The sequence below is a fragment of the Lissotriton helveticus genome, chromosome 2_1 (assembly GCF_964261635.1).
Source record: "Lissotriton helveticus chromosome 2_1, aLisHel1.1, whole genome shotgun sequence".
NCBI classification, from domain to species: Eukaryota; Metazoa; Chordata; class Amphibia; order Caudata; family Salamandridae; genus Lissotriton; species Lissotriton helveticus.
The window spans coordinates 1,222,647,651-1,222,661,199 of NC_136059.1; the positions used below are offsets into that span (position 1 = coordinate 1,222,647,651).

The 13,549-nt window shown below is 41.6% G+C and overlaps 1 protein-coding gene across 1 annotated transcript in view; it reads right to left on the reverse strand.

The window, feature by feature from the left end:
* Positions 1 to 9,080: 9,080 nt before the first annotated feature.
* The window catches only part of EGF (epidermal growth factor), a 627,377-nt gene continuing 622,908 nt past the window's right edge, over positions 9,081 to 13,549 (reverse strand). The window contains exon 23 of the mRNA XM_078677482.1: positions 9,081 to 9,742. Within this exon, the coding sequence (XP_078533608.1) occupies positions 9,522 to 9,742 (221 nt within the window). The 3' untranslated portion in view covers positions 9,081 to 9,521. The remainder of the gene's footprint in view (positions 9,743 to 13,549) is intronic.

The window sequence follows — 13,549 nt, forward strand, 5'->3', positions numbered from 1 at the left end:
TAACAACAAATATTCATAAAACATTCTGATCCTGATAGTCAAACTACTGACCAGTCTTATCTTCTGGATTTTCTGCCCTATTCCTAGCTCCAAAGCTTTGCATAGCACAGAAATAATGTATCACTGCCTTTGTAAGTGTGCCCGGGAGACTGGCTACTGATCCTCCTGGCAAAGCTGTTAACGTGAAATTATGTTTTCCTGTGGAGCAATCCCAGTACACACATCTACACCAACCATGGATGACGCTTAATAAAACGTGATAACAAAGCATATCACTCATTTCATAATGTTAGCAAGTCTTTTTTTATGGTTCCCTGGATGCTTGAACTTCGAGAGTCAATATCATGGAAACTACAGGTTACAGGTAAACAACTGAAATGAATTTGATTCGAATGTCACAGCCTAGTCAACCAATCAGCTTTGGTACCCCATACAAACAACACTTAAAACAGTGACATCTTTTAAAGAGTTTGCCATGGTTAACGATTTTCAATGTCGGGCTGCTGAAGTGTATTAATGTCATCTACCTTCACAGGATTAAGAACTTCAAATATGGATATCTTGGTCCTGGTATTTTATAATAACACCAGACTAATGGCTCAATGACCTTGAGGGGATGCTCTTGCACATGAAAAGAGTCAGGATGAGCTCTGAAAATCAGATGCAATTGGGATGATGCCCACAGGGAACAAAAATGGCACGAACAGCCTCAAGGTCTACTTTTAGAAGTTCTAGCTACAGCTATTACTGCGGCCTCCAGGATACTGGATTTTAGCTCAGCCTTCTTCTGTATGCTAGACCAAGATATGACTGGTAGACATCCCTGGAAAAATAGAGAGGAAAGATAACTTGGAGGACTCTATTGTTTTCCTTTGAACCAGCCATATTCCATTCCCAGCTCACACTCACGCCTGCTCACATTTTCATCATTACCTTTGGGGGGGAATGGGTCCCAAATAGTGGATGGAATCATGCCTTGCAATCATTTCTTGCAATCGCTGCAGTTATTTGATGTTGACGATCACACTGAAGCAAAAAGGTAATCCAAAGACTGGGGAGGTCTTTAGATTTTAAAGTGGACCAATAGTTATGTCCCCCAGAGGGCAACATTTTTTTTTTTTTTTGTGTCCTCATTAGCCGCTTAGTCGATCCATGGGTGCTCCAACCGCAAGACCCAGTCGCCTCTGTATCCTCAAGAGACCAGAAAATGATCTCATAATATCCAGGAAGGTAGACATGATGTCTCGGCAACGAAGAGCCCCGCACGAACTATCTCCATACGAGCTTTTTATTGGCTGATAGTCCAATAACAATATGGTGTGGGGTGCCTCCCATTGGACATGGAAACATTGGCTTAATCATCGGACCCGGGTGAAAAAAAAAAAAACCTGGGTACGTTAACTGTCTCGTCTCCACTCAATCAAGAAATTCCAGAATCTCACCGTACGAGGGCTACACATTCTGGCTAAATCTACTTTCGATGTTGCATATAATGAAGACAACCACTCTACATGAGTCGGGGAGTTAGTATTGACCCAATTTTTGCAGATTTGTCTTCTTGCTAGAAGAATAGCATAGTATAGAAATTCTCTTTCTAATCCCTTGATGTTCTCATTTAACCCAAAGATAATTAAAGACCATGAAAGTGGGATAGAGATTCTGAGAATTGATTCAAGTGATATCTTGATTTCTTGCCAATAGTTGGCGATGTTCGGACATTCCCAGAACATGTGCAGGTCTGAGGCTGCTGGGAAGAAGCATTTACTGCAGCATTTCCGGGATTGGAATTTCGAGAGTTTTTGGGGGGAATAGTATGCCCGATGTAGTGTGAAGAGTTGATTGCGCCTCAACCACGCTGGTTTTATGATTTTATAGAGAAGGGTGAAGGATTCTGCCCATTTGTCTTCTGCCTGGGGTTCTCCCTCTCCTCCCCACAATTTTATCGGAAGGTCAAACCCGCCCTCCCCATCTTCCATAATGTTCCAGTAGTACAGCGCAACTTCCTTGCCTCTGGCGGGTTTCTCAACTAGGTTGTTTTCTAGAGAGCTGTATCCTCCCAATTTGATTTTTTTCTTAGTTTGAGTTCGTATCCAGCTGGACAGTTGTATGTACACAAGCCAGGAGAGTGGTGATGTTACCCTGTCCTTGAATGTTTCCCATTCCATAGGGGAACCTCCTGCCACTAACTCTCCCCATCGTGATATCCCTGATTCCAGAAGGACCGTTATAACCGTCTCAGTATATTGTGGGGAGAACCCTGGTAAATCCCAAATCGGTGCCCAGAGGGCAACATATTGTGCCCCTTCAGGAGTTCAGTCTTCAAGCGCAGGAGGAAGAGTTAAACAATGGATATGTGACCGCTTGTATGTGTTTTAGAATTACCAGACTCCGGAAGGGAAGATAATGGAATCTCTGCAAGACTGGGAAACGGAGAGTCAGGAACCTAGAAGGATAACCATTGTGGGCGTGGGAACATTCAGGTTGCAGTACATTTCTGGGTCAATACAGGCAGAAGCATACTTAACAGAGCCTCAATTTAGATGTATTGACTGGAAATGACTCAAAGTTATATTCGTTCTCCTCATAAGGTTCGTTCTCCCGATTCTGCATTGCTCATCTGTCTTGCTTTTTTCCCTTCTTTGGTTCCCTCATCTAACCTTTTACCATACTACCTTCTGTTGCTTTGCTTTCTAGTTTGTATTACTTCATTTTAGGACTACCTGCTACTGAGCTTTGGTACCTGGTGCTTGGTGTTCTGGGGAGTAACGCCTGTATCCAGGTTGTGGTCTAGTCCCATGACTGCGCCCTCATCCTAGGAGCTCACTGTCTCCATCATCTAAGAGCACTCTAACCTTCTCATCTCTCCACTGTGAATGCCTACATGTATAAGTCTATGAATGTGAAAGTTCTGCTGACATTGTGGAAGTTCTGTAGTCACAATCCTGTATTCTTAACAAATGTTTCAAACTTTGTAAATAGTTTTTAATTTAGGCAGGTGTGAGTTACAGTTTTCTCCATTTGTATGCCAGGAGTACGCATCTAAAAACCTTTGTGAAGCAGGACATGTGCATTGGACAACTTAAGTCTCTTCAGAAAATAGTAAAATATTGTAGAGGTCAGTAGTGGCTGTTGATTTTGATACTCTAAATGCCTTAGATTTCCAGATTTAATTTTCCTCCTCAGAAATAGGAAGAGAATGTTTGTCCTTCATCCACTTAAGAACATGCATATACTCTAGTGAAATGTCCCTAAATACAATTATTGAATGGAAGGATTGAGAGTTTTGTGTCCACTCTTTTTGCTGTTCTTTTTCTGGCCCTGGAGCAGCTTAACATGTCTATATGTGACAATCCTGTAGTGCTGGCTTTCCTATTTGTGTCCGGGAGGTGCTCCTTTATATGGATGATAGGAATCATTTTGATCAGTTTTGAAGAAGGTATTCCAGTGCTGGAAATACTATATAAAACTATTGAAGGCACTTTCTGATACAATATAAACTAAAGCGTTCTCCTTAAATATGTATTCTAAATTAGTGATATAAAAGTTAGGTAAAGTTTGCTGAAGGAAATCTCTTATATAATTGGGGACCTTTTGATACAAATTATGGTGAACATGCCAAAGTTGTAGACGCAAATCAGAAGATTACTAATCTAATCACCAGAGAGAGTCAATGGATTGCTACTCTAGAATAGGAGAGTTGCACATGAGAAAGCGAACCAGGAGGAAGGCACCAGGAGTCACAAACAACCCCCAATGTGTTCTTTTTAGTATCTCTGTTAGTCTATTCTGTTAAGGAAATGCTGGTATTTTTGTTCTTTGCTTGCTATGTGTATGTGTCCATCCTTCTAAGGCCTGGAATGTGATTCTGTGTGTTTGTATCAGTGTGGTGACTCAGAGAACATTAGAGTCTGGCAGGAGGTGGAAACTGAGTAGGGAGTTTGACAGCACCAGGTGGAGCAAGATTGAACAATAACCTGATGCCAGATCTATTAATGAAGTCTTCTTTTGTACAGCTAAATCTGGTTTGCTTCACAGAGAGATGGCATCTTCAGATTACCACACAAAAAAGTCAGCAGAATTGCGCCATATTTAGTAGGATATGGCGCATTCCTGTTCTTTCTCTGACGGAATGAGTGTTGTCTAGCGTCATTGCAGCCATCCTATTGCAAGGGTTCCTGCGTTAGAGGCAGGATTATTTCTGTGTGTTACAGGCAGTTTTTTTTTGTGCAGGAAGGTACACCTTCCTGCACAAAAACAACCCTCAAAGGCATTTTCCTTTTTCTTTGTCAGGTCTAGGAGACTTATGCTACCTCCGTACAACACTACCCTCACCCCATTCTTAGATATGTCCCCTTTGAACATTTTAAGGGCCAGTCATCAATGTGTAGGGGCGCATGAACATCCAGGGTACTCTTGAAAAAGATTAAACCAAATAGGAATTTAAAATTAACCAGTGGAATGGAGAGTAAAACGTTTGTAAGAACTCCATAGACCAAGCTGTGCCAAGAGCCAGCATGTATAATAGTTCTAAGCAACTGTGAACAGCTATTTGAGAGTGCTGATATCACATGCTTAGCGATACAAAAGGGGATGATGGACGGAGCGCTTGAGCAAATCAAACACTCACCCCCAGTCAACTGATCTGGGTTTAATCCATCACCATTCTTTAGCCCACTCAGCCACCCCAGTTCAGACATGGCTATATGCAAATCAGTCTGACCCTGTGCCTCATGGGAACAGTCCAGCCCGAACTGCCAAGCCATGTCTTCCCTGGACCGGAAACAAGCATCCTGGGACCGGTTTCGGATTTATAATCCTCATCAGCCAGGCTATCTTGAATCCAGTGGCCAAGTGAGCAAGGGACTCACGTCTGAGCATACCCTGCTACACTTAGGGCGAACAAAGCGATACAAAAGGGGATGATGGACGGAGCGCTTGAGCAAATCAAACACTCACAACTGATCTGGGTTTAATCCATCACCATTCTTTAGCCCACTCAGCCACCCCAGTTCAGACATGGCTATATGCAAATCAGTCTGACCCTGTGCCTCATAGGAACAGTCCAGCCCGAACTGCCAAGCCATGTCTTTGTCAGGATTTACATCTGGGCGCCTACCTAAACTGTAAATAAACTACATCTCCCAGAATTCCAGGGCTGGGGGAGTGATACTATAAAAGAAGGGTGGGGCTTAATTTCCCTGTTCGTGATTTTGAAAACTTCAGGGATTTATGAACTTCCTCACTTTGTTTGCCGAAGCGCTGTGAGATGGTGATTCAAGGCGAAACGCTGGCTGGTGCTAGTTGAGTTTCCGGCGTGTCTGAGGTCCGGAGTAAGCAGCGTTTTCCGAAGCGCATTTGGTTGCTAGGACGGTTGTGCACGCGACCTCGGGTGCTTCCGGGTCGCGGCTCTTGCAGCGTGTCTATTCTGAAGCGGCTAGGCAGAGCGGCCGGCTGTTTATCCAGAGAAGAAGCTGATGGGGCTTCACATGAGAGCTGACTCAATCGGGACCTTTCTGCGTACCTGTGAGTTTAGTTAGTGTGTGAGTAAACGCGCTAACTCAGTGTACTGTATTTCTTTCCAATATTAAGTGACAGTAGAACTTTGTATGAGAGAAACTTTGCTGGGGGATATCGTGTTTTGTTCCATAGGGAGCGGAGCGTAGTGGGGGAACTCCTACACGTTACCGTTACGAAGGTTATTATTAACCCAGGATTGTCAAGTGCCAAAGCGGAAGGTTGTGGGGCTCTACACCTTGCCGTGTTTGGAGTTCTATAATATTGGAACTTTGGTTATTGCCTTAAGAGCGGAAGACAGTAGTAGGAAGCTACGTCTTGCCGTTTCTGGATTGTGGCAATTTAGTTTCTTTAGGGTCAAGGAAACACGGTGCACTTTTCGTTTATTTTGGATTCACTTTGGAACTCTATTTGCAGAGAGAGAGTTTCTGCTATCCTGTTTTGATTACTACCATAAACAAGGAGGGGTGCGTTACATTAGATAGGTTTATTACATATTTGTGTTTATGATTTGTTTCAAGAGTATAACCTGACTTTTGTATTATTTAGGGACCAGAGGTTCTGATATCTTCCATACCTTGCGACAGGGAAGAGGTGGAACACACACACTTAAGAAAGGTGATTCTTAAGGTTCTATTTAGCGAGAATTAAATGAGTGTAGCATTATACTGTGGATGTCTTTTAACCTGGTGTGTTTTCTCTTGCAGCTATCCCTTCCCTGCAGTCCCCTTCTGTCCCCTCCCCTGTTTCTTTATTTTCCCTCACCCTATCACTCGAACACACTGTGTTATACACAACAGTGTGTTGGTGAGGTCGGGAGGTGGAGCCCTATTTCTGCAACCGGATCCTGCTGAGTGGGACCTGACAGTCTTCCCTGGACCGGAAACAAGCATCCTGGGACCGGTTTCGGATTTATAATCCTCATCAGCCAGACTATCTTGAATCCAGTGGCCAAGTGAGCAAGGGACTCACGTCTGAGCATACCCTGCCACACTTAGGGCGAACAAAGCGATACAAAAGGGGATGATGGACGGAGCGCTTGAGCAAATCAAACACTCACCCCCAGTCAATTGGGTTTAATCCATCACCATTCTTTAGCCCACTCAGCCACCCCAGTTCAGACATGGCTATATGCAAATCAGTCTGACCCTGTGCCTCATGGGAACAGTCCAGCCCGAACTGCCAAGCCATGTCTTCCCTGGACCGGAAACAAGCATCCTGGGACCGGTTTCGGATTTATAATCCTCATCAGCCAGGCTATCTTGAATCCAGTGGCCAAGTGAGCAAGGGACTCACGTCTGAGCATACCCTGCCACACTTAGGGCGAGCAAAGCGATACAAAAGGGGATGAAGGACGGAGCGCTTGAGCAAATCAAACACTCACCCCCTTGGCAGTTCGGGCTGGACTGGTCCCGCTTTTGGCCGCCATAAGTGTGGCAGGGTATGCTCAGACGTGAGTCCCTAGCTCACTTTGCCACTGGATTCAAGCAAGCCGGGCTGAAGACGGCTGGAATGCCAGAAACCGGTCCTCGGAAGCTTGTTTCCGGTCCAGGGAAGACACGGCTTGGCAGTTCGGGCTGGACTGTTCCCATGAGGCACAGGGTCAGACTGATTTGCATATAGCCATGTCTGAACTGGGGTGGCAGAGTGGGCTAAAGAACGGTGATGGATTAAACCCAGATCATTTGACTGGGTGTGAGTGTTTGATTGATTCCGATGCTCCGTCCATCACCACCCCCTTTTGTACCGCTTTTGGCCACCATAAGTGTGGCAGGGTATGCTCAGACGTGAGTCCCTTGTTCACTTTGCCACTGGATTCAAGCAAGCCGGGCTGAAGACGGCTGGAATGCCAGAAACCGGTCCTCTGAAGCTTGTTTCCGGTCCAGGGAAGACACGGCTTGGCAGTTCGGGCTGGACTGTTCCCATGAGGCACAGGGTCAGACTGATTTGCATATAGCCATGTCTGAACTGGGGTGGCAGAGTGGGCTAAAGAACGGTGATGAATTAAACCCAGATCATTTGACTGGGTGTGAGTGTTTGATTGATTCAGATGCTCCGTCCATCACCACCCCCTTTTGTACCGATATCACATGCTTGGCTTAATTCAATGCTGTGCATGAAAAACGAGAAACAACAAGGGTAATAGAAATATAAATATTTGCCAACATTCAATTGAATACAAAAGATTGGCACCGCTGAGTTTGATTTGATTGTTTTCGTGTAGTAGTCCGATATCTGATATTTGTTACAAAATATGAAGGAAAAGGAAAACTAGGGCTTAAGATTCTTTTTTTACCGTTACGAATCTCAACTCAACAGTTGGACCTAATTCGCTTTTTCTTAAAACATATCATGTTCTGTTCTGAATGCTGAAAAAGTATGTACTTTAGAAATGTTTTTCATGCAAAATGAACAAAGTGATTATCCAGTATCATACCTGAGGATATCCCAATAAATGTAGGAACGCTATTCATGCCATGATTTAACTGATAGTGATGACAACTAAATTACTGAAAATGGCGGTACTGCATTTACTGCGTTTACTTTTTCCAGTACTTTCGGAGGGCCAGCGTCCTGAATTTGTTAACACTCCAGATGCTGGGTACAGAGGATGCGCTCTGTATCTTTGTGGAAATAAAAAGAGATGTATGCTCCCATTTACACATGAAAAGGTGCCCCTCAGCAACCCAATTGGCTTGCATCTTTATGTGTGCAACAAACACATTTTATCATCTGCATGTCATATGAAATTTTTATTAATGGGTTGAAGTTTATGCCAAACATAGTCGTTTTGCAACTTTAGCATCAGGACAGTTTGCAAATCATTCTTGCACTACAGTGCTTCTAGACACTCTTTCATAATAGACGTTTAGGAAAAGGGTGAGCTTCCATATGACAGATTTCCAAAATTTGAAACACATGCAGCTGGATTAACAGGGAGGGTGAGGTAAGGACTAGAGGGGGGCTCTGATTGCATGTGAGAAATTCTTGTGTAGGGGTAAATTTCATTTTAATGATATTAACTTGGAAGGATCTTGCCATAACATTAGCCCTACCGCCATTACCAAGGGAAGTTTTCATCTTTGAGCAGATCTACTGTTCAGCGGGAGCATAAAACACTGGAAATGCCCAGAGAAGATCTTCCTAGAGGAAATCAGTGCCCAACAAACAGACACTAGCTGAACACTTCCATTTTTGGAGAATGAAGCTACCATTTACAAGTTAACTCATTACACTGAGGTTATGTTAGTAGGGTGTAGAGGAAGGCAGCATCCTTCGTGCCTTATGCAGTATTTGCTGCTGTTCTGTAGGTTATAGTATCTCTCTAACCTACTGTTACAGTATCTCTCTATTGACCGCATATTGCACTGGTAAATATTGACTGGGTAATAATATAGCATTGTGTGTCCTAAGTTGCACAGCGCTGTGCATAACATGTTGCACTTGTTGCACTATTCGCTACCTTGGTAGGGTGCATGTCATAGACATGGACAGGACGAGTGCCTGCCAGTATACCAATTTGTGCCTTGAGGTGATACACAGATATATGCATAAGCATCAGAGGTCAACAGGCCAACTTGCCTACCGTAGGTCAAGGAAAACGTCCTGCGCTGACAGCACGTACAGCGATATGGCGCTTTAGGGTGTGATGGACACATCTGTTCAGAAGAGATGATGCCTTTTAATTCCACTCAGCAAAACATTTAAGCTAAGGTCCATATCACTGATCCAATAAGACAAGGCCACACGTAAAACAACATGATTAGAACAAAAAAAGAGAAAGACAGGGAAAAATAAAAATAGGTAATTCACATTTGGAACTTTCGCAAAGAGAAAGCTATCCTGGAAAACACATTTTTGTCATGCTAGGCATGTTTTTATAAATGCCCATTTGCTGTGTCAGATTTTGTAAAAACTGACTCGTACTAGCTTATTGAACACTCTGCATGTTTCATTTCTAGTGCATGGTTGGCATCTGATAGTAATGCGGGCTGTATGGTAGCTCTTCAGTCAGGCTGCAGCATCTGTCTGGTTCCACCAGGCTGGCTTTGAGGCTCTTCAGATTGCAAGTGAATGGAGTTGATGGTCATCGGAGTCGGAGCGCAATGTCCATCCGCTTCCATGAGTCTGGGTGTTGTGCCATTAATCGGTTGATTCCGGGCACCTGTGTGGTTCTCGTTTGTTGACACATGGGCTCGTTTCTCATGTTGGAGAGGAGGACCACACACTACGGAAAACACATAAAAGGAGTCAGATACAGTGGTGTATGTCCGTCCATGAAATCATGAAAGATATCAACACTCACATTTAACCTAATCCTCTTCATTGTTGAAACTGAAGGGAACTACTTTGTATGTAGAGGTGCTGCTTGTGAAAGAACAGCATGCCTTAACTCATAGAGAAGTCAGCCAATGCCTGAGGTGGGGTGACATGTTGCCACATGATGCATGCTTGTGGGGGTTGAAAAAAAATGTGAATGACACAACCAAAGACAAATTGATGAAGGGTGGCTGAAAATCCCTATAAGAAACTATGACATACACATAATTTTAGTAATATCAAAAGGTCTTGTCTAACAAACCTAAAAAGCCAATTGTTTTGCCTTTGCTTCCAGACTCTGGCCTTTACGAAAGAAAGAAAGAACAAAAGGAAAAAAGAAAGGAAGAAAGAAAAAAGAAAAAAGGTAAGAAAGAAGGAAACCAAGAAGGAAGAAAATAAAAAAGGCCATAAAGAAGGAAAGAAGAAAGTAAAAAAGAAAGAATGAAGTAAAGAAGGAAAAAAGAAGGAATGAAAGAAGGAACGTAAGAAGGCAGGAAAATGAAGGCAGCACGGAAAGAAGGCACTAAGGAAAGAAGGGAAGAAAGAAAGAAAGAAAGTAAAAAGCAAGAAAGAAAGAAAGAAGAAAGTAAAGAATGAGGAGATAAAAAAGGAAGGCAAGAAAGAAGTCAAAAAGGAAAGAATGAAGTATAGACAGAAAGAGGAAAGGAAGGAAGGAAAGAAGGAAGGATGGCAAGGAAGAAAGAAAGAAAGAAAGAAAGAAAGAAAGAAAGAAAGAAAGAAAGAAAGAAAGAAAGAAAGAAAAAAGAAAGAAATAATGAAGGATAAAAAGACATGAAGCAAGTAAGATGGAATGAAAGAAAGAAGGCAAGAATGAAAGAACGATCTGGGGTCCATGGTGAGATTGGGTGGTTGGGACAGTGTAAGGGCTGTCATTTGATCAAAAGTTGAGGCCAATGTAACAAGGATATGGTTTCGTTGTGGCCAGAAAAGACTGTTGAAATCTTACAGAGAGACAACCCCAAGATTATGGAGGAAAAGCCAATAGCGGGGTCAGCTGTGGTATTGTTCACTTGTTCCAGGGGTTGGGTGCACATGTGTGCTGTCATATGGTGGGGGGGGGGAGTTACTGTTTCACTGTTACTGAATGCATCAAGCAAAATAAAACACCTTTCCAAAAAAAGAAAGAAAGAAGGATAAAAAGACAGGAAGCATGAAAGAAAGAAAGAATGAATGAATGAATGAATGAATGAATGAATGAATGAATGACAGAAAAAAAGAAAGATGATCAGGGGGTCCATGGAGAGATCGAGAGTTTGGGATGGTGTAAGGGCTGGGCACCAGACCTGTCATTTAATCAATAATTGAGGCCTGTGTAATGAAGATATGGTTTCAATGTGGACAAAAAATACTTTTTATATCATACAGAGCCCCCAAGACCCCGGAGGAGAAGTGAAGACTGAGGTAGGCTGTGGGAGTGTGCTCCTGTTCCAAGTGTTGCACATGTATGCTGCCGTAGGGGGGGGGGTTACTGTTTCATTGTTAAAAGACAGAAAGCAAGAATGAAAGAAAGGAAAAAGAAAAAGAGGAGAGAGAAAAAAAAAAGAAAGAAAGATAGAAGGCAATAGAAAAGGAAGGGAATGGGAGAAAAAGGAAGAAAACAGGAAAGCAAGAAAGAAGGAATGAGGGAAAGAAAGAAGACAAAAGAGAGAAAGCAAGAATGAAGAAAAGAAGAAGAAAAGAAACAAAAAAGAAACAAACAAAGAAAGAAGTAATAAAAGAATAAAAGACGTAATGAAAGAGTGAAGGAAAAATGGAAGTCAAGAAAAATGGGAGAAGGAATGAAAGAAAAAAGAAAGCAAGAAAAAAACGAAAGAAGGAATTACAGAAAAAGGAAAACAATAAAGAAATAATGAAAGAAAAAAGGAAAAAGAAGGAAAGAAGTGATGTAGCACGATTCTTAAAACAAATCACAAAACATGACAAATTTACTAATTGAAGTACTGAAGAGCTGAAATTACACTTTACACACGTTAGACACTGTGACACATGAAAATTAGACAAGTGTAGTAGAAGCACCGTAAAAACGTGCTTTAAAATAAGATGAAGAAAACATGCTTACAAGGCACTACTGATATATATATATATATATATATATATATAAACAAATTGCACTAATCTAATAAGAGTTCTTGTGAAAATGTTGTTTATTAATGTTTACGGATGCAATTAAAATAGCCAAGGATTTTTAATGCTTACTGTTGAGAATGCACCATTTAGGAAAGGCAATACAAAAACACGTTGTAACATGATACGACCTTGAAATTCCACATATTAATACTAGATTTTCTGAAGTTTATGAAAAATGCAAAACACATTTTGTGATGTGAACTTAGAAAAGTATACACTTACATGAATGATGAGAAAATTTGTCACAGTAGGGTATTTGTAATGTTAGCTATTTTCAAGTCATGATGATTTATGAAAGTTCTATATTTTCTTTATTTTGAACTGATTTAATGTCATTATATTTGATGTTGGTTTAGAGCTCATTTCGTTTAAACATGGGATGCTAACTTAAAGTCATTTTTAATGCTTTTTTTGTGCTGACCCTTACCCTAACTTAATACAAAAGTTCATTTTCCACTAGTAAAATGTTGCTTTATTTGTCCTGTACATGTGTACAAGCTGACAATACTAAATGTTTCTTCAATGTTCACAGTGAAATATTCCTGTGGGAACAGAATTCCAGCTATTGCTATAAGATGATTACTTTGTAGCTATTTTTACCGATACTAGACCTATGTTGACTTTTGCTTTTCATGACCAGCATGGGAAACTATTGTACTGTTGCAAGTGTACTAGGTGACATTATCTGAATTTGATCATTCAACAGAATTCCGATGGTGGTGTGATGGAACATCACTGGAAATTGCTAGAGAATTTATAAAAAAAGAAACCCCAAAGGACGGGCAACACCATACTTTTCCTTTTCCCTGTGCAAGAAGATGCTATGCTGACCGACTTTTAATTAAATATTTTCTTACCTTTAGACAGGCTTGCTGATGCTACAGTAGGTAGCTGATAGAGTCAACCTTCTTTGCTGAACCATTTCCATTTTTCATTCCTCTTTATTTCCTTGTTTATTCTAATGCACTCGCCTTTAAGGGACTTTAAATTTGAACCCTTTTGCTCATCTTCATAGGACTTGAGTTGTTAGACAATTAAATATCCTTTTGCCTTAATGGTGTTGGGACTCTGTAACTCTGTAAACTCATTCTGATTTTAACCATTCTAGAAAGCCTGCTTAAATGTTTGGCACTGTTACATAAGCTGTGATATTTTTAACTGAACTTCTCAAGAAATTGCTCATGGCAATGAACTTTGAATCTTTAATACAATAACCAAATTAATCAAATATCTGTTTGGGTCAGTTATTGCGTCCTATTGGTTCTTCCATTCAAACTGTGCTGTTTTCTAATGACTTAATGTGAGAGAATAAGCAAGCTCTGACAGAACATCAGGTGTTACATCTTTTGTTTTGCATTGCTGTTGCAGGGCTTTTAGTCTGCATAATCCTAACTCGACTTAACTTCTTCAGGAGGTTGGGTCTTCCTGTAGCTATCCCTTTTCTACAGCATTGTTTTAAGAGTGGTGTACCCAAATTTGATCTCAAATTTGTGAGTTGGCAGTCAATTAATGGTCCTCATTGGACAGCTAACGTGGTGTTTGGTCACACTAATTTCCACCCCTCCCT